The 21,946-nt window shown below is 43.7% G+C and overlaps 1 protein-coding gene across 10 annotated transcripts in view; it reads right to left on the bottom strand.

Moving 5' to 3' along the window:
• The window catches only part of cacna1ab (calcium channel, voltage-dependent, P/Q type, alpha 1A subunit, b), a 617,073-nt gene that overhangs the window by 282,043 nt on the left and 313,084 nt on the right, over positions 1–21,946 (bottom strand). For all 10 annotated transcript variants that reach the window (XM_038784774.1, XM_038784777.1, XM_038784770.1 and 7 more), the window contains exons 7-8: positions 21,412–21,561; positions 19,004–19,191 (exon numbers count right to left, since the gene is read on the bottom strand). In XM_038784774.1, the coding sequence (XP_038640702.1) occupies positions 19,004–19,191; positions 21,412–21,561 (338 nt within the window). The remainder of the gene's footprint in view (positions 1–19,003; positions 19,192–21,411; positions 21,562–21,946) is intronic.

Raw genomic sequence — 21,946 nt, 5'->3', positions numbered from 1 at the left:
TCCAAGATGTGGGAGATATTAGGAACTTGGGTCCAGAAATAGAGTTCAAGATGTGGGAGATTTTAGGACCTTGGCTCCAGAAGTGGGGTGCAAGATGTAGCAGGCAATTTAGGGGTTAAACATACTGAAAAGGAAAATTCTGTTAGCCCAGAGTAAAAGGGATACGTCCACACCTGGCTGAGTTGCATGGTCCCATTCAGACTTAAATTCATTAGGGAATGCATAAGATGATACACCCAATTGTATCCAATTGTGTGTATAAGCCATGTTGGCAGGGTCTGGTTGTTGGTTGGCAGGGTCTGGTTGTTGGCAGGGTCTGGTTGTTGGTTGGCAGGGTCTGGTTGTTGGCAGGGTCTGGTTGTTGGTTGGGGGGGGTGTTATGCACTGATTTGAATTTGTATTTTTTGTTATTATAAAATCATAAATGCCTTAATAAAATGTTTTTTTTTAAACTCAGCCTCTCAGGTGTCCCTAATAAGTGCCTCCGAGAAGGGCTGTCCCAAGCACAAGGAGACAACATAATGAACGGCAGAGCAGGCTCAAAGGTCCGAATGGCCTCCTCCTGCTATTTTCTATGTTTCTATGTTACAGAGTGTCATCTTGAATACAGTGTTCTTACCAGCCTTTCTCCTACGTAATTGTTTCTCTGGCATCTGTCGAGCGTTTTGAGCTGGTGCAGTCTTTGGCGGGTTTTATTAGTTTGCAAGTGGGTGTCTGGGAAGCTTACTGCTGCTCCTGCTTTCATAGTTATTCTGCAGAGTTACTGTTATTGTCAAACTTCATCATTCATTCATAGAAAGAAGTTCCTTCTTTTAAACAAAGCATTTGACTATCTTCTTTGTGGTCTCAATTTACCACTGCATCAAACTCAGGGATTAAATGGGTGAACTTGAACACAATGGGCACTCAGTCCTGAGCTAGGGGTAGTTTCAGTGGGCACAGGGGAGCTTTCCCTACATAGTTCAAATAACCTCAACTCCCCTTTTGTGCCTCTCTTTGGAATCCTCTTTCGCGCTCCCCATTACCTCTTTCCTTTCTCTTTCTTGCCTAGCATGGTGACAGTGCAGTGCTACAAGATAACTGTACTGACGTTTTAAAAGCCACTGAACAATCTGGGGATTAACTCAGTCTGTGGGACACAGACACACGCACACAAAACACACATATGCAACAGATACACACAAGTTACAGGATGCAGGAGGTGGAATTGATAAGAGTCAAAGTCTGTGAGAAAATAAAGAAATATACATTCCAACATTCCTTTGGTGGTCTTGAAACTCCAATGGTGTTGTGGCCGATGTAAGCTGGTTAATTTTCTGGAGACAGTCTATTTTAAACTGGAATCCATCCAAAGTAAACGCTATGACACATGAAAGTCATTTTGATTAAAATTCCGTATCTCCGTAATGTATTTCAAAATGTAACAGAGATAGGGTCTCAAGAATAGCAGAGCGAGAGATGTTACATTTTACAGTTTTCTTCTTGATGTTACTGGTGGATTCTGAAGACCCCCTCCTTTCTGCTGTAACAAACGGACAAACGAATGATCATAGCTTTTGATGAGTGGGGTTCCACTCAAGTGACAGCTGGATATTGGCTCACAAAGGAGGGCAATCAGTAGTAACGAAGGAGCTTCGATCTCCCATTGCCAAAGACATCAAAGTGCCATTGAAACAGGTAGGGGGTGCTTATTTCCCTCCTTGCCGAATGAGCTGCCCAGATAGCTGCTAATTAAGTGGAGGAGTGAAAAAGAAAACTGTAGATTCTTCAGTTTGATTAGAGCCCTTTCATGCATTCCTGCTTCAGATGTGAGGTATTCCTGCCTACTTTACCTCATTTTACAGAAAATAAGAGGATTAACACTGAGATTGAGTTGTGGTAAGAGGTTAATGGTAAGAGGTAGCCAAGAGGTAATAATGAAGGCTAATGGGCATTGTGGAAAAAATTAGCCAAAATAGCAATTTGACCATATTGCAAATAACATTGAAATGAATAATATTCACCAAGTGTGGGGTCTTCTGTTTCCTAAGGTAGGTAGGTATACTGGAACCAAACAATAATTTGTCAGTAAAGAACGAATATTGCTGAGAAGAGAGTCGTTATGGCTAAACGTTTTGATCTTGCATTCTATCAGGACAAATGCAAGAATGCCAAATTTCAATGGCTGCAACATTTGGCTACAACACCCTGGGAACTTGGGGAGACTGTATTTCTCCCTTTGTTTCTACAGCAATGCCTTGGCCAATCAGAGTCATCTTTTCAGCATCTGGAAGTAGGAAGGAGACAGTGACACATGGACAGCTGAGAAAGAGCAGCACCAAGTCTTGAAGCCTAACTCACTTTTTACAGAGAAATTTACGAGGAGGACTATGTTTCATGTGAAGCATTCCTCTCACACGGAAGCTGTTGTGTGCTCATTGCCTCTGTCAGGAGATCTACTAGTTTTAGGTATCAGGGTCTGATCTTGCTCCCTTATTTTGAACAGCTATCTTCTATTTCAATGGGAATAAATCAGTGTCAACTGACATACTGCAGGCCAATGTCAGAAAAGGTTCCTCACAAAGTTCTTTCAGAACCCAAACATTCATGCCATCAGGGGTTTTGAAGGCACCCAGGAATTGAAGAGAACATTGAAGAAACGTGCACTTATCTTGGCTTGCCTGATTGGGTCACTGATGGGACTTGTTAAACCTGACCTTGAAATTCAGATAATCGTTCAGCAAGTATGACATGAATAACTCTGCCATATGCAAAAAAGTGTGGGACTTCAAAGCAAGCATTAGTGGGATTGGGACCAGTGTCACCTTGTCCCATTTACCCCTCGACTTAAAAGGTTGTGGGTTCAACCCATTCCACAATTTAAACACACATCTTAGGCTGACACTCCTATTGAAACACAGATTGGTGTTGAATTGTTGGACTATTTTCCTTTTAATGAAACATTGAATTTAAACCCTATAGCACACAAATAAAATCACTACAAATTGGCTCAAATTAGCAATCTCACTGAGAGACGCCAGAAAGATAATTGATTGTGAAATGGGAGAAATTACCACTGGTATTGTGGGGTGTCCCTTACTGAGGTTTGAATTAAGATTGTGATTGAGCATAGAGAGCTTTCATATACATCTATCTTAAGCTATATCTGACATACAAATACTTCAATGCTGACACTGGATACAAACATTTTCTGAAGTACTTTATTTCTCCTGAAATTGAAAATGCTCAAATCAGTGAATCTAAAAATTGTTCAGTCCAAAAATACATAAATGCCCTGAGTCTTCAATTACAGTAGAGTGCTGTAATCCATTATTCTGGCTCTCTCACACTCCCATTATTGTCAATATTCTTAAAAATATATGCCCATGTGTAATAACACAATCTTTTTTCTGAATACATTTGAAACATAAAAGAACAAAAACTACCTCAAGGCAAAATAGAGGATTGTTCTAATACTTTACAAATTTTTTGCCAGAGGCACACGAGCTCCCAACATTCTGTCAGCCTTGGCCCGATACATTGAGTTAGCCCTTAACCCAGATGAACATACTGGAACTCCATGTGCTCAGTAAAATGAACAGTGTGAACAATGTTTTTTTCAGCCCCAGTTTACCCACTGGGATTTGTCAGATCCCTATTATGGTGTGTTGATCGCAGAGGAGGGAAAGGTTACTTATTTTAAAAGAGAAAGGAAATCTTGGAGGTAAGTTAAGACAATCAAACCCAAAGTATTACTTTGACATACTTCACTGATGACTGAGATGGTACTGGCACTGTTTCGGTAAATCCAACAAGTAACAATTAGTTTGAGCACCCGAAAATCAATGGGTTCCCAATAATCAGTGTCAACTGATGTCTGCGGGCAAATGGATCCATATTTTGTTTAAATATGAGCAGTCTCTGGCTCCAGTTGCTCCTATACCATTGATCATTCACTGATTTAACGACATATGCCTTTTATACAAGGTACAAAAATGCTTCTTTAATCACTGTCCATCATAAAGTTGTACCTACAGGGTGGCACAGCGGTGCAGTGGTTAGCGCTGCTGCATCATGGTACGGAGGACCTGGGTTCGATCCCGACCCCTGGTCACTGTCCGTGTGGAGTTTGCACATTCTCCCCGTGTCTGCGTGGGTCTCACCCTCACAACCCAAAGATGTGCAGGGTAGGTGGATTGGCCACGCTAAATTGCCCCTTAATTGGAAAAATAAAATAAAAAATAAACTTGTATCTAATTTTTCAAAAGCGCATAGAAAAAGTGGCTGAAAATGGGCACTTTTATAGTTTTATTGGAGCTTCTGCCAAACTTCTGCTGGACTTAAAGTGCGTGAACTTTTATGGCGAAAAGGTTTAACAAGAATTTATATCTGTCATACTACTTTTCTCATCTCTCATGCTGTTTGAATCACTGTTATATTTAAATTGCTGAAATTTTATACTGCTCAATGAATATTGCTCAAACAGCAACAAATTAGAACTGAGTAATAATGATCACAATCCGGAATAATCAAAATCTAGAGGTAAAAGCTGGAAACTCAACCAATCAAACTATTCCGAATCCCTTCCATTGTAAATTTATTTTTTCAGAAATTCAAATATCCATACCATAGAATAAGATTTATGGTATGATGGAATATTAAAAATTAAATTACACATAATATGATTATGCTTCACACCAAAATTATTCTTCAACTCTTTCTGTACCTTTGTCGATGCCTTTGTTTCAAAATGAGAGACATTTTCCAAATAGACTGCGCTTCAGCCTAAATCCTATTTTTAGCATCTCTTTTAAGTGCTTTCTAGACATCTTGTTCCTTCTAACTCTGTGATCTATGCTTAAATCAGCAAATTGGAAAACTTGCAACTACTTTTTATTCTCCTCAGATTCACGTTGGGCTTAGTATTAATTTCCTCCTGCAGGTTTAACTCTTGGGTAGGTTCAACCCCATTTCAATCTGCTAACCCAAGTTCACATTCAAGGTCAGCTGCCATTTTTGTTGAAGGTTGCAAATTTGCATCTGTAGCTTCCATTGCCTCCAAACTTATTTTTCTTACGTTCATACAAAGCCCCAGTGGCCAAACAAAAGACAAATAGTGTTACAGCACGCACCATGCTTCGTCGATGAAGAGATTTGTTTCTTAAACCTTAAAGTTAAGCTTGTCAGAACAAAACATGAAATTATGAGCAGATTACCAAGAGGATTGTGGAACACAATGTCACAACATATTTTTTTTAAATAATGAGTGAATTGTTATTAGTAAATCACAGAATTTACATTCAGAAGGAGGCCATTTGGCCCATCAGGTCTGCACCGGCCCTTGGAAAGAGCACCCTACTTAAGCCCATGCCTCCACCCTATCCCCTTAACCCAGTACACCATCTAACCTTTTGGACACTAAAGGGCAATTTAGCATGGCCAATCCACCTAATCTGTACATCCCCTTGGACTGTGGGAGGAAACCAGAGCACCTGGAGGAAACTCACTCAGACATGGGGAGAAAGTACAAACTCCACATAATCACCCAAGGCCAGAATTGAATGTGGGTCTCTGGCGCTGTGAGGCAGCAGTGCTGACCACTGCCACCGTGTCGCCCTAAATGGGGTACAGGCAGGGCTGTTAGTTTCAGAATCACACTGAAGAATGTGATGGCTCGCTAGAAGTAATGAGCTAACAGACTTAGCAGCAAAATAATACACTGTGCATGACATGGTATAATGCCACAATCCTTAAAATGCGATGCATCCGCCAAATTTAAGTATGAACAATACCATAGCAGTTCTGCTTGCCGCCATCTAAAAATAAATAATTCAGGGCCATTACAATGTACTGACTTTGCATTTGTTTGTTTTAATACAGTATTTGCAAATGTCTAGGATGGGGGTGATAAGAGATCAGTGATGGGAAAAAAAAGTATCACCAGTATCATGGGCAGCACGATAGCACAAGTGGATAGCACTGTGGCTTCACAGTGCCAGGGTCCCAGGTTCGATTCCCCGCTGGGTCACTGTACTGTGCGGAGTCTGCACATTCTCCCCGTGTCTGTGTGGGTTTCCTCCAGGTGCTCCGGTTTCCTCCCACAGTCCAAAGATATGCAGGTTTAAGTGGATTGGCCATGATAAATTGCCCTTAGTGACCAAAAAGGGTAGGAGGGGTTATTAGGTTACGGGAATAGGGTGGAAGTGAGAGCTTGAAGCGAGAGTGGGTCGGTGCAGACACGATGGGCCGAATGGCCTCCTTCTGCACTGTATATTCTACGTTCTATGTAACTGATCCAGTATACAGAATCAGAACCCCAACATTCTGGAAGTCTGTAATAGAGCAGGAACTGCAGTGGAAGTACCACCTTCTCTTGCTTCAGGCAGGATGCTCAGCCCAAGGTAGGTTAAGCAAGGGCTCCTGCATCTGCAAGGGTACATGGGCGACACCACCTCAATTGGGGCTCACCTGGCAGATCCGGCTGCAGCATCTCTGCCCGAGGTCCCTATAGCCCATCTGGATTGAAGGAAAAACTTAATTCTTTGTGGTTTCCTTTGCATTTAATATCCAGTTCAAAACACAATTTGGGATATTCCAGAAGGTGCGACACGGACCTATCCCAGCTCCAACCGGAAATGGGCATGGGCACACGGCTCTCCACTCCCGCTTGTTAGCTGTCAGAGTCCAGCATGAAGTCAGCTTCATAAGTCTGATGCCTGTTCACATAGGGACCAATCCATAACACAAAACTATTGGGAAAGAAATCCTGAAAGAGCATGTGATGGAAATGTTTAAACAGATGAAAGAATAATTTAAAAGTGCAGATACTGTAGAATTGGACTGTTTCCATGTCAACATTCAAAATAACACATTTAAATGGCACCTTTAAAGGAAATAAACATCTCAAGGCACTTCAAAGGAGTATTACAAAACAAAGTATTCAAAGTTAGTTTTGGTCTGTGGATGAAGAGAAGGGTAATGAAAAGATCTGGGGGGAAATGTGCATTAAGGTGGTCAGGGATATTTGTTCAAGTGAAGGTTGAATGTCAACTCAAACCGATCAGTTTGAATTCTCGGTTTCCATGATATAACCTTCATTGGCGGCATGATAGCACAATGGTTAGCACGGTTGCTTCACAGTACTAGGGACCCCGGTTCGATTCCCAGCCTGGGTCACTGTCTGTGTGGACTCTGCACGTTATCCCCGTGTCTGCGTAGGTCTCCTCCGGGTGCTCCGGTTTCCTCCCACAAGTCCCGAAGGACGTGCTGTTAGGTGAATTGGACATTCTGAATTCTTCCTCCGTGTACCCGAACAGGCGCCGGAATGTGGCGACTAGGGGATTTTCACAGTAACTTCATTGCGGTGTTAATGTAAGCCTACTTGTGACACTAATAAAGATTATTATTATGTGTTTTTAAAAATTCATTCATGGGATGTGGGCATCGCTGGTTCGGCCAACATTTATTGTCCATCCCTAATGGCTCTCGAGAAGATGGTTGTGAGTTTCTTATTAAACCACTGCAGTCATGTCGTGTAGGTACTACCACAATGCTGTTAGGGAGGGAATTCCAGCGACAGTGAAGGAATGGTGATTGTCCTGCTAAATGGTAGCAGTCATAGATTTGGAAGGTGCTGCCTAAGCAGCCTTGGTAAGTTCCTGCACAACATCTTGTAGATGGTACACACTGTTGCTACAGTGCGTCGGTGGTAAAGGAACTGAATGTTTGTGGAAGGGGAAGCAATCAAGTGGGGCTGCTTCGTCCTGGATGGTGTAGAGCTTCTCTAGTGTTGTTGGAGCTGCGCTCATCCAGGCAAGTGGGGAGTATTCCATCACACTCCTGACTTGTGCCTTGCAGATGGTGGACAGGCTTTGGGATTCAGGAGGTGAGTTACTGGCCACAGGATTCCGAGCCTCTGACCTGCACATTTAGCCACAATATGTTCATAAAATCCGTAGAATCCCTACTGGGCAGAAGGAGGCTATTTGGTCCATCAAGTCTGCGCCGACCTTAAGAAAGAGCACCCTACCTGGGCCCACACATCTACTCCCCCACCCTATCCCGTGACCTCACCTAACCTGCACATTTTTGGATTCATCCAGTTTAGTTTCTAGTCAATGGTAATCCCCAGGATGTTGATTGTGGGAGATTCAGTATTTGCACTGACATTGAATGTTAAGGGGCGATGGTTAGATTATCTCTTGTAGGAGATCGTCATTGCCTGGCACTTGTGTGGCCCGAATATTACTTGTCAGCCCAAGCCTGGATATTGTTTATGCCTTGCTGAATTTGGACATAGAGTACTTTAGTATCTGAGGAGTTGCGAATGGGGCTGAACATTGTGCAATCTTCAATGACCATCACCACTTCTGACTTTATGATGGAAAGAAGGTCATTAATGAAGCAACTGAAGATGGTTGGGCCTAGGACACTACCCTGAGGAACTCCTGTAGTGATGTCCTGGAGCTGATGTGATTGACCTTCAACCACCTTCCTTTGTGCCAGGTATGACTTCAACTAGTGCAAAGTTTTCTCCTGATTCCATTGATTCCAGTTTTGCTTGGGTTTCTTGATGCCACGCTTGATTAAATGTCAAGGGCAGTCACTCTCACCTCTGGGGTTCTACTCTTTTGTCTATGTTTGAACCAAGGCTATAATGGGGTCAGGAGCTGAGTAGCTCTTGTGGAACCCAAACTGAACGTCAGTGAGCAATTTATTGCTGAGTACTCTGGGATGAAGATTATCAGGCCCTCGCGATTTGTCCGCCTTCAATCCCATTAATTTCCCCAAAACTATTTCTTTAAATATGTTAAATTATTACTAATTTCCTACAGCTATTCACCAAAACTTTTGTTTCTCAGAACTTCCGGTATATTATTCATGTCTTCCTTTGTGAAGACAGAAGCAAAGCATAAATTTAGTTCCTCAGCCATTTCTTTGTTCCCTGTTATCATCATAGAATTTACAGTACAGAAGAAGGCCATTTGGCCCATCGAGTCTGCACCGGCCCTTACAAAGAGCACCCTACTGAAGCCCATGTATCTACCCTATCGTCGTAATCCAGTAACCCCCACTTAATATTTTTTGGACAGTAAGGGCAATTTAGCATGGCCAATCCACCTAACCCGCACATCTTTGGACTGTGGGAGGAAACCGGAGCACCCGGAGGAAACCCACACAGACACAGGGAGAACGTGCATATTCCTCACAGACAGTGACTCAGCCGGGAATCGAACCTGGGACCATGGTGCTGCGAAGCAACTGTGCTAACCATTATGCTGCCGTGCTGCCCTGTTTCTGATGGCAAGGGGCGGAGGTACGTGGTAATCAGCGGGAGGTTTCCTTGCTCATGTTTGACCTGATGCAATGAGACGAAGACTTCATGGGGTCCAGTATCGATGTTGAAGACTCCCAGGGCAATCCCAAATTTGTACCACTATGCCACAACCTCGGGTAGATCGGTCCTGCTGGTGGGACAGGGAATACCCAAGGATAGTGATGATAGTGTCTGGGACATTGTTTAGAAGGTATGATTCTGTGAATACAACTATGTCAGTCTGTTGCTTAATTAGTCTGTGAGACAGATTTCCCGATTTTGGCACAAGCCCCCAGATGATAGTAAGGAAGACCTTGCAGGGCCGACAGGGCTGGGTTTGCCATTGTTGTTTCTGGTGGCTAGGTTGATGGTTTAATTGCTTTGAGACTTCATAGCGGTCTGATATAACCGAGTGGCTTGCTGGGACATTTCAGAGGGTCTGGAGTCACATGTAGGCTAGACCAGGTAAGGACAGCAGATTTCCTTCCCAATGGTTTCATGGTCACCATTAGATTCTTAATTCAAGATTTTTTTTCACTGAATTCAAATTCCACATCTGCCATGGTAGGATTCGGACCCTGGTTCCCAGAATATTCCCATAGGTCTCTGGATTACTAGCCCAGCGACAATATCACTACGCCACAGTTGAATGCTACCTGAAAGGAAGAGCAGCCATGAAGGTGAAATACTATAGGTGAGCAAATTATAAACTAGGAGAAAAAAAACTAACTATTCCAGTTCTCTAATGTTGCAATAAACTAGGTCTTCAAACAGAAGTCTCAAGATAACTAATAAAACAAAGAACAGTTTGCATGTTATTGTAATCTGAAATAAATACTGGACTGGTTTGACACCCCTATCCAACCTGCAGTGAAAGAGGACATGAAAGTTCTGCCTCTTCCTGTGACTGGAATATTATCCGTCTTATTCTGCACTATGAATGCCATTCTGGCCTGTGGCCAATGCCTAAGATACTATATATAACACACAGTCATGCAACCAATCAATAATAACAAGAATCAAGCAATTTCAGCAGAGACAGTCAAACAAGTCCATGTGCATCACCTTTCTGGCAGTGGTAGGGGGTACGGAGTCTGGAAAATATCACAGGAAGATACTAATTGCCAAATTTTAGCTTTGCACTGGGCTACCTTACTGCTAGGTTTTTTTTGCTTGTCCTCTTGGATTGGATTGGATTGGATTTGTTTATTGTCACGTGTACCGAGGTACAGTGAAAAGTATTTTTCTACAAGCAGCTCAACAGATCATTCAGTACATGGGAAGAAAAGGGAATTAAACAAAATTCAAGAAAATACATAATAGGGCAACACAAGGTATACAATGTAACTACTTAAGCATTGGCATCGGATGAAGCATACACGGTGTAGTGTTAATGAGGTCAGTCAATAGGAGGGTCATTTAGGAGTCTGGTGACAGTGGGGAAGAAGCTGTTTTTGAGTCTGTTCGTGCGTGTTCTCAGACTTCTGTATCTCCTGCCCGATGGAAGAAGTTGGAAAAGTGAATAAACCGGGTGGGAGGGATCCTTGATTATGCTGCCCGCTTTCCACAGGCAGCGGGAGGTGTAGATGGAGTCCATGGATGGGAGGCAGGTTCATGCGATGGACTGGGCGGTATTCACGACTCTCTGAAGTTCCTTGCGGTCCTTGGCCAAGCAGTTGCCATACCAGGCTGTGATGCAGCCCGATAGAATGTTCTTCCGACTAAAGCCGAGGTGCAGTCCCATTGTCACCCTTTGGTACCTTATCCAAATGCTCATCCTTCATTTGAGCCTTGGTAGTTGATCATCAGTCGGATTTTCCACCATGGAGGAGCTCTACTCTCAATCTCATCTAGTCTTTGGTTGGTATTTCTAAAAGGGGCTGCAAAACAAAATGTAGTGCCCCCTACCAGCAAGCTATTTCAGATCAGCTAGATCAGCAAAGCCCAGGGATTGAACCTGCAGTTGTGCTAATCTGGATGGCTTAATATGACACCAAGTAGTGCAGTTATTCAGCTGTAACCCAGCTCTGAAGACTCTGTTTCTCTAACCACAGATGCTGCCAGACCGGCTGAGTTTGTCCAGAATTTTCTGGACAAAAATGGCCCACTGCAAATTTGGACATTCAACAGCATTCATTTGAACACATTTGACATCAGTTACGCTCAAAAGCAATTATTCAACCATTCTTTGATATCATTTGCACTCAAAAGCAATCGTAAGCGGCATAGTAGCACAGTGGTTATCACTGTTGCTTCACTGCTCCAGGGTCCCGGGTTCGATTCCTGACTTGGGTCACTGTCCGTGAAGAGTCTGCACATTCTCTCCATGTCTGCGTGGGTTTCCTCCGGGTGCTCCGGTTTCCTCCCACAGTCCAAAGCTGTGCAGGTTAGGTGGATTTGCCATGCTAAATTGCCCTTAATGTCCAAAAAGGTTAGGTGTGGTTACTGGGTTACGGGCTAGGATGGAGGTATGGGCTTGGGTAAGGTGCGCTTTTCCGAATGGCCTCCTTCTGCCCTGTAATTTCTATGATTCTATGATTTAGCCATCATTTAACATTGCGTATAACATAACTTACATCAATGTTGTCAATTGTCCCAAATGGCAGTGCACAGATATTTGCTATTAGCAACATCACTTAAGTATTCAAGCAGCAAAAACGATCAGAGTTTATTTCCAGAATACCGAGCTAAGTTTAGAAAGAGTAGACTTGGTTTTAACATAAATTCCAACAAGCTAAGGGAGGCACGGTGGCACAGTGGTTGGCACTGTTGACTCACAGCTCCAGGGACGCAAGTTCAATACCAGCCATGGGTGTCTGTGGAGTTTGCACTTTCCCCCCGTGTCGGCATGGGTTTCCTCCCACAGTCCAAAGATGGTGCTGGAGAGAGAGAGAGGGGAGATGGTGCTGGAGAGAGAGAGGGGAGATGGTGCTGGAGAGAGAGAGGGGAGATGGTGCTGGAGAGAGAGAGGGGAGATGGTGCTGGAGAGAGAGAGAGGGGAGATGGTGCTGGAGAGAGAGAGGGGAGATGGTGCTGGAGAGAGAGAGAGGGGAGATGGTTCTGGAGAGAGAGAGAGGGGAGATGGTGCTGGAGAGAGAGAGGGGAGATGGTGCTGGAGAGAGAGAGAGGGGAGATGGTGCTGGAGAGAGAGAGAGGGGAGATGGTGCTGGAGAGAGAGAGGGGAGATGGTTCTAGAGAGAGAGAGGGGAGACGGTGCTGGAGAGAAAGAGGGGAGATGGTGCTGGAGAGAGAGAGGGGAGATGGTGCTGGAGAGAGAGGGGAGATGGTGCTGGAGAGAGAGAGGGGAGATGGTGCTGGAGAGAGAGAGGGGAGATGGTGCTGGAGAGAGAGAGAGGGGAGATGGTTCTGGAGAGAGAGAGGGGAGATGGTGCTGGAGAGAGAGGGGAGATGGTGCTGGAGAGAGAGAGGGGAGATGGTGCTGGAGAGAGAGAGGGGGGAGATGGTGCTGGAGAGAGAGAGAGGGGAGATGGTGCTGGAGAGAGAGAGGGGAGATGGTGCTGGAGAGAGAGAGGGGAGATGGTGCTGGAGAGAGAGAGGGGAGATGGTGCTGGAGAGAGAGAGAGGGGAGATGGTGCTGGAGAGAGAGAGAGGGGAGATGGTGCTGGAGAGAGAGAGAGGGGAGATGGTTCTGGAGAGAATTGGGCAGGTGGGGGGTGCACGGTGGAGTGAGACATGGCCAACCTAGGTATCGGAGTTCGGCGGGGCCCTGAGGCTAGGAGTGTGGCCGGAGCCACAAGGCCTTAAGAACGGCGGGAGGACCAGAGGCTTGGAGTATGGGGTTGGGGGGAACCTGAAAATGGGAGGGGGCGGGAGAGAGAGTTTGGAGACTGGAGGGGGGGGGGGGGGGGGGGGTGGAGAGAGAGAGTTTGGAGACTGGAAGGGGAGGATATCGAGTTAAATATTTTAGACCCAGAAAATGGGTGTGGGGGGAGTCCAGACTCTGATGCTCAGCAGGAGGTTGCTGGAGAGTTTAGCCCCTGAATATTTGGGGGGATGGGTGGAAAGTATAGACTCTCAGACTAAAATGAATTAAGAACTAATTCTTATCTGGGGATCTGGTAAAGGCTCTCAAGCATGTACTGCATAGTATTTTTCCTTTTTTTATGATGAATTTGCATTGGTAATGACATGAAAGTTTAGGGTGCGATGAATGCGCACCACAACTGGAGGACCTCCTGAGGCATTGCTCAATCACCTGACAGTCAGAGAGAGAGAGAGAGTGCAGTGTTGGAAAGAGAATAAGAATAATTACAGCAAAGAAATAGAACTCAATACTAACTATCCACAGGGAGAAAACCCTTTTTTCCTAATTTTATTTGGCTCCCAGAAAGTAAGTAATTAGTATTCCCCTCAACTGCTATCGATCAATAGATAGTGAAGATGCATAAATTTCTTTGAAATCAGCAGACATTCATTTTAAATTCTCAGCGTGAATGCAATAAAGCCTGGCCTTTCCATCTCCGGGTGGAACTCTGCTTTCTGGAGACTAAATGCAGTGGCAGCGGGAAAGTCAGTAAGATGCTCCTGGCAGGGCAGGCAGGAATTAATCCCCCCACCCCCCACCCCCTGGCCCATCGTTACCTCAGAAGATCAAAGGTACTTGCACCATATTTAACTTGCAGGACAGAGTGGCGTGAACGTTTGCTTCACCATAGTACCCAAACATACAAAGTCTGTGGATCCATGGTTCAGCAAGACCTCCCTGGGGATCTCCTCCAGGCTCTCTGGGAAAGACAGGTGGTCCTCCTCCCTTGGAATGGGAGGAGGTCCACCCACCTGACCACACTGGCATGGGAGGAGGTCCCAGGGAAATCAGCTCCCGTGGCCCACATAAAAGGACTGCCCTGCAGTGCAGGAAAAGAATGAATAATCTGATGTGCTCCAACAGGGTAACTGAACTTCTCCCCACTCCAAACTCACACTTCAAGGGCATCAGACAGTCTAAGGGTGGGTTGCCATACACACTGCCAACAGATGGGACATCAGCACAGTATGTCTGTCAGCCACTGCAAGCTAAATATCTCATGTACGGCCCCGCACAAACGGAACTTAATCCTTTACTAGAGAGGGCTCAGCAGGCACAACAGGCGTGCATGCTTCTGAAATGCTCTTTCATCCATTGTGCTCATAGTTAGTCCATCAGTCTCTCCCACAATGAAAGTGTTCATGATCGTACCGTTTTAGCAATTGTGTAATTTAATCATTCCCATTGGTAAAAAGGGACTTTAGAGGGAGAACATAATAGCTAGCCCCTTTGAGGGACGTTTCTGAGCGAGGGGGTCATGTAACCCGCTAGTCCAATTCTCTGGGATGTGTTGGGACTTGTCCCAGCATGTGGACCCTAGAGCGGATTATGAAATGATTGTTTTAAAGCTCTGTAAATAGTTGCTTATAGTTCGAATAAATCACTGTTTCTTATAATTTAATTGATAGAGGCAATACTTGAAGGTATACATATGCTCTCCATGATTTGAAGAGACGTTTTAGAGCGCCCCTTCTAATCGGCTAAAGATTACCGTCCTGAATTCCTCCCACACACCCTGACCCCTTCCCAATCCATTTGTTTCTAGCTTGCTTAGCGAGCAGCATCATGGTTAGGTGAAATCAAAAATGGTGCTGATCTTTGTCCGGGAAACCAGCTTTCGAGCTCCACTTCTCCCCATCACCCCTCCCCTTCTTGACACCATATGAACCCTTACTTTCCTCCTCCAATTACTTTTCAGCACTGGAACAGCTTGGCTAGGGGTGCAGCAAGTTCTGGAGCATAAGATCAGTACTATTGCCAGAATATTGTCAGGGCCCATAGCCTTTGCAGTATCCAGTGCCTTCAGCTGTTTCTTGATATCACGTGGGGTAAATCGAATTGGCAGAAGACTGACATCTGTGAAGCTGGGAACCTCGGAAGGATACCGAGATGGATCATCCACTGGGCACTTCTGGCTGAAGATTACTGTGAAGGCCTCAGCCCAGTCTTTTGCACAGATGTGCTGGGCTCTCCATCATTGAGGATAGGGATATTTGTGGAGCCTCCTCCTCCAGTGAGCTGTTTAATTGTCCACCACCATTCACGACTAGATGTAGCAGAACTGCAGAGCTTGGATCTGATCCGTTGGCTGTGGGATCGCTTAGCTCTGCCTATCGCTGCTCATGCTGTTTGGCATGCAAATTGTCCTGTGTTGTAGCTTCACCAGTTGCCACCTCATTTTTCAGTATGCCTGGTGCTGCTCCTGCCAGGCTCTCCTGCTCTCTTCATTGATGCAGGGTAGAAACTGGCTTGTTGGTAATGGTAGAGTGGGGGATATGCCAGCCAGGACTTTACAGGTTGCAGTTGAATACAATTCTGCTGCTGCTGATGGCCCACAGCACCTCTTGGATGCCCAGTTGGATGAACTTGTATCTGAGATCAGCACTGCAGACGTTAGAGCAGCCTTCTCGGAGGTCAACCCACGGAAAGCCACTGGCCCGGATGGGGTACCCAGACGAGCACTCAGGTCTTATGCAGATCAGCTGGTGGGAGTATTCCCAGACATCTTCAACCTGTCTTTACAACAATCTGAGGTCCCTATCTGCTTCAAGAAGACGACTATCATCCCTATACCAAAAAAAAGTCAAGCAGCGTGCCTTAATGACTATCGAGCAGTGGCTCTGATATCCATCATCATGAAGTCCTTCGAAAGGTTAGTCATGGCACGAATCAACTCCAGCCTCCCAGATTGCCTTCATCCGCTACAGTTTGCCGACCACTGCAACAGGTCCACAGCAGACACCATCTCCATGGCCCTGCATTCTACCCTGGAACACCGAGATAACAAAGACACCCATGTCAGACTCCTATTTATCGACTACAGCTCAGCCTTCAACACTGTCATTCCTCCGAAACTCATCTCCAAACTCCATGGCCTTGGCCTCGGCTCCTCCCTCTGCGACTGGATCCTGAACTTTCTAACCCACAGGCCACAATCAGTAAAGATAGGCAACAACACCTCCTCCATGATCATTCTCAACAGCCCCACAAGGCTGTGCCCTCAGCCCCCTACTATACTCCTTATACACCTCTGACTGTGTGGCCAAATTCTCCTCCAACTCGATTTTCAAATTTACTGATGACACCACCGTAGTGGGTCGAATTTCAAACAATGACGAGACAGAGTACAGGAATGAGATAGAGAATCTGGTGAACTGGTGCGATGACAATCCCTCAATGTCAACAAAACAAAGGCGATTGTCATCGACTTCAGGAAGCGTAGTGGAGAACATGCCCCTGTCTACATCAATGGGAACGAAGTAGAAAAGGTCAAGAGCTTCAAATGTTTAGGTGTACAGATCACCAACAGCCTGTCCTGGTCCCCCCATGCCGACACTATAGTTTAGAAAGCCCACCAATGACTCTACTTTCTCAGAAGACTAAGGAAATTTGGCATGTCAGCTACGACCCTCACCAACTTCTACAGATGCACCATAGAAAGCATTCTTTCTGGTTGTATTACAGCTTGATATGGAGCCTGCTCTGCCCAAGACCGCAGGAAACTACAAAAGATTGTGAATGTAGCCCAGTCCATCACGCAAACCAGCCTCCCATCCATTGACTCTATCTATAATTCCTGCTACCTCAGAAAGGCAGCCAGCATAATTAAGGACCCCACGCACCCCGGACATACTCTCTTCCACCTTCTTCCGTCAGGAAAAAGATACCGACGTTTGAGGTCACATACCAACCGACTCAAGAACAGCTTCTTCCCTACTGGCATCAGACTTTTGAATGGACCTACCTCATATTAAGTTGATCTTTTCTCTACACCTTGCTATAACTGTAGCATTATATTCTGCAGTCTATCCTTCCTTCCCTGTGTATGGTATGCATTGTTTGTACAGCATGCAAGAAACAATACATTTCACTGTATACTAATACATGTGACAATAATAAATCAAATCAAATCAGTCTTGAGTTGCTAGATCTGTTCTAAATCTATTCCATTTAGCACGGTGGTAGTGCCACACAACACAATGGAGGGTATCCTCAATATGAAGACGGGACTTTGTCTCCACCAGGACTGTGTGCCAGCTATTTGAAATAGTAATAAAAACAGAAAATGCTGGACATACTCAGCAGGTCAGGATTGATGACTATTCATAAGAACTGGCAAAAGTTGGAAATGTAATAGGTTTTGAGCAAGAGAAGGAGGCAGGCTTGGTAAAGGAACAAAAGGGACGGTCTGCAGAACATTTCATTATTCACACCTCATATATTCTTAGAATGTGCAGTGCAGAAGGAAGCCATTTGGCCCATCGAGTCTGCACCGGCCTTACAAAGAGCACCCTACTCAAGCCCACATATCTACCCTATCTCCGTGACCCAGTGACCCCCACTTAACCTTTTTGGACACTAACGGCAATTTAGCATGGCCAATCCACCTAACCTGCCCATCTTTGGACTGTGGGAGGAAACCGGAGCACCCGGAGGAAACCCACACAGACACGGGGAGAACGTGCAGACTCCGCACAGACAACTGTGCTAACCACTATGCTACCGTGCTGTCCTCTAGACATATCTTCTGTTTCTTTACTTATCCCAGTGGCTCTCCCTTTGGACTTGCACCACAAACCCTTTTGTCATTTAACTTCTGTCTTCCATCCTATCAAAGGCCTTCCCTTCTTTGACTGGAGAGGTCAACTGTTTCTTTCTGCATAGATGTTTCCTGACCTGATGAGTATTTCCAGCACTTTCTGGTTTTATTTTGGATTTCCTACATCTGCAGTATTTTAATTTAGTGTCTGAAAGAGCAGTCCCATGCCCCTGTCCTTTCCCCATACACTTTCAAAGTCTTATTTATCCAATATTCATCTAGTTCCTTTTTAAAAGCTACCACGGATTCTGCTTCCATCATTCCTTCTGCTTTAGAAGCTGACATTCCATACAATCAATTGCATCAATTGTAAAAAATATTATAAACATCTTCTAATTAAGTTAAAACAAATTAAAAACAATGGAACAACTGCATGTTAGATGTTAGCATTGGAAAGATTAAACTTCTAAAACAATCGTCCTTACAATTAGAATTATTGGTACACTTTCTATCTTATACACTCGGTTCTCATATAGGTGCAAAATTAGCTTCAAAGCTTCTGCTCACTCTCTCCAGAACATTGCCACATTGCTTCTGTCCATTGAGTTCCCAACCAAACAAAACCTGGTTCCCATCTGAAATCTGAACTGTAATTGGTCCATGCATTGAAAGAATAATTCTCCCCTTTGCACCATAAAGGGACAGAAATCTATATTCCATTTTTCATCATATAGTGTTTTTGACCCCCAAAATATGTACACCTTCTGACGAACTCAAGTTATTCACAAATATAAAAATATAAAAGTTCTGCGTTTGTTTGGGTCATAGCTCAATTGGCAAAGTTAATAATTGCTGTATCTTGACAAACTAGAATGAGGAAAGAACATAGAAAACAAAAACTATATTTGGCAATGCATTTCCAAGACAAAAACTATAATCTTAGAGAAAACAATCGCTCAACTAAAATTAGTAATACATTTCTTTCAAAGACTACAAATAAATGATAAAAGTTTGAGGTCCAGAGCCAAGACCAGAACTCAAGTGACTGAAATTAAAATTAACGGAAACACCAAAATTATATTAGCACAAACACTTGTTAAAGACAAGGGTCCTAGTTACTCACATCATACAATAGGTCAGTCCAGCCTTCCATGGTAATGCACTGGAACACAGTCAGCACAGCAAACAGGATGTTGTCAAACTGAGTAATTCCATAATTTGGTCCTTGCCAGTATTCTGTACAGTTGCTTCCATTCAGACATATTCGAGCAGGATAGTCAGTCCCACAAGGAGACTCGCCCACTATTTCATCTGATGTGAACAAGACAATCCACATTTAGCATCACATGCACTGGCATACCTGAATCAAAACAGACTGATTCATTTCATTCCGGATCCAATCAAACATGTGGATCGTCAAGAATCAGATAAATAGAAAATGCTCTATTTCAAATGATAGCTCAAAGCTCTTTTTGCTTCATTTATTTTACAATATTACTTGAAACCCTTGGTCAGGTTCCAGGCTATAACTAACTCCCCACTAAACATGTTTCTTTGTGATTATACTTCAGCACTCCGTTGTTCTGTGTATAAACCAGCAAAACTCTCAAAGATTGAATGCTTACATTGACTCATTGGTATTCATTACTTGCTTTGATTATTGAAAAGTAACAAACTCCATAATGACTTTCAAGGGAGGCACTGAGCATGTGCACCACCAAATCGCAGTACACTGTTCAAATGACAGTATAAAGTTGTCTTCCTGCAATAACTAATTTCTAACATACAGCAATAAAATCTTCCTTATTTTTTACTTGTTGTTACAAACAAGCACTCAGAGACCTTTCCAGTTCTTAGAGAGAGGCAGGGATGGACCCTAGGTCCCGAGGTAAGATGTTAATCTTCCAGTGCAGTAAGCCCACTTATGCTTGAATGTACCTCTCTTTGGCACTGAACTTACAGATGAAGTTGTTCAAAATTGATCAAATTAGTATCAAGAAATTCATTAAATATTTCCTCCCACTTTTTCTTCCCTTTCTTTTAGGGATTTTTTTTCTGAATACAGTCTATTGGGTACGTCCAGAACTATGGTACCTCACTCAGATGCCAAACGTCATGCATGAGTTCAGGCAGTGAATGTTAGTAAGCGATTTTACGACAGATGGTGTCAAACCTGACTCAAAAAGTGCCCAATCATGATGCAGGTACCAGAAAGCATCAGTATTGAGTTGTAGACTCAAGTCTCATCGAAATGTTCGTATGTCTAAGAATAAATGGGAGTGAGTTTCAGCCAATTTTAGATGGAATCTATACTGAATAAATGAATAAAGGTGTAAATGCAGACCAGAATCTGGACACGCATCTTAGATGGTTTATACATAGAATAAAGGATATCTCGGAGTAAATGTTTGTGCTGGAATTAAACGGTTTTCACCTTTTATAAAATACTGGATTACTTAGAAGTGTTACAGATTTGAATCGGATCAAGGAAATCAAATACTGTCAATCAAATAAAATGGCCAATGCAAATAGGGGAAGGCTGTAATGTACAGACAGGGATGAGGAACACATAAAACGTATGTTCAATTAGATACCCTTAAATTGGTTCATCTTCAGATGAAAGATACAGATAGAACAAGACATGTTTCACTCTGAGCTGCAGCTGTATAATTGTTAAAACAAGATCTTTAGGGAAGGTTGCGAAATTATCTGTGTTTAGCTTTCTCAAGCGATGGTTTATGTTTTTTTCTCCAGTCTGCCTAATATATGCTTGATGTCAAATATTTGGCATAGATAATGGAATTATATATCCATTTATATTTATCAAAGATATATTAAGTGTAATATATCAGAATTTCTAATAAATAAATAAATTATAGGAACAAGATAATCTTGCCCAACAAACCTCTCTCGTTTAGGAGATTAAGTCAGTCACCATATCCCTCATACTAAGCACTACATTTGAGTTGATCACTTTACTCTCCTGAAAATGTGGAGTTTTGTTGGTCCAAACTATATGTGTTGGCAGGCCTCGAGACTCCACACTAATAGACTATTTCTTGTGGCTGAGCCTAGATAGGATTAATGGCCAGTTAACTTCAAGAGAGAATTACAGCCACGTCAGTTGCAGTCCTTGCTCCATACTGGCCCATTTTTCAACAGTGATCACTGGATACTGGGGTCATGGTCAGGAGCAGGCTGATTTGATATCCCTCCGCACTGCAACATTTTTATGCACTGCTGCTGTTGCCTGACTGCAATCAGGACACCAGGAAATAAAACTGATGCCTTTATAGTCTTTATGGTTAAGTACCATATTAGCTGTTCATTTAATTCTCTTTAGCACTCAAGGCAACACATTAGAAAACCCGAACAGAACATGAGGATGTGGCTGTTAATGTAATCTCAGAGTTCACAGGCTATTTATTCCAATGACAGTTTGCTTTTTATTAATACGATGAACAAAACTCTGGAATAAATTACAGCCTCATCCAAACATATAAACATACACTTTGAGACACACACACGTACTGTTGCTATCGAAGCACGCTTTATGAAATTTGCCCATGTAAAATTCTAATCCAATGATAGCGAACATGAGAATGGCAAAAAATAGTAGCAGCCCAATCTGAAGCAGGGGGATCATTGCCTTCATGATGGACTTGAGCACGACTTGTAAACCTAAAATATAAAAAGAAATCCAATTAACTCATATTTTTTGTAAATCATCCCTAAGAATTTTTTTATATCCTCCATTTTACTGGTTTGATTGAACTTTCTGCTCACTAAAATGAGGCACATTACTTTGAACATTTTCAGCCAGACAGGGTAGTTAAATAGCGATGGCACAGTGGCATAGTGGTTAATGCTGCTGCCTCTGAGCTCCAGGGACCCGGATTCAATTCCGGCCTTGGGTTACTGTCTGTGTGGAGTCTGCACGTTCTCCCCGTGTCTGCCTGGGTTTCCTCCGGGTGCTCCGGTTTCCACCCACAGTCCAAAGATGTGCAGATTAGATGAGTTGGCCATGATAAATTGCGCTTTAGTGTCTAAAACGTCAGGTGGGGTT

This window comes from Scyliorhinus canicula, chromosome 25 (assembly GCF_902713615.1).
Source record: "Scyliorhinus canicula chromosome 25, sScyCan1.1, whole genome shotgun sequence".
Taxonomy (NCBI): Eukaryota; Metazoa; Chordata; class Chondrichthyes; order Carcharhiniformes; family Scyliorhinidae; genus Scyliorhinus; species Scyliorhinus canicula.
This window is presented reverse-complemented; position numbering and strand designations above follow the sequence as displayed.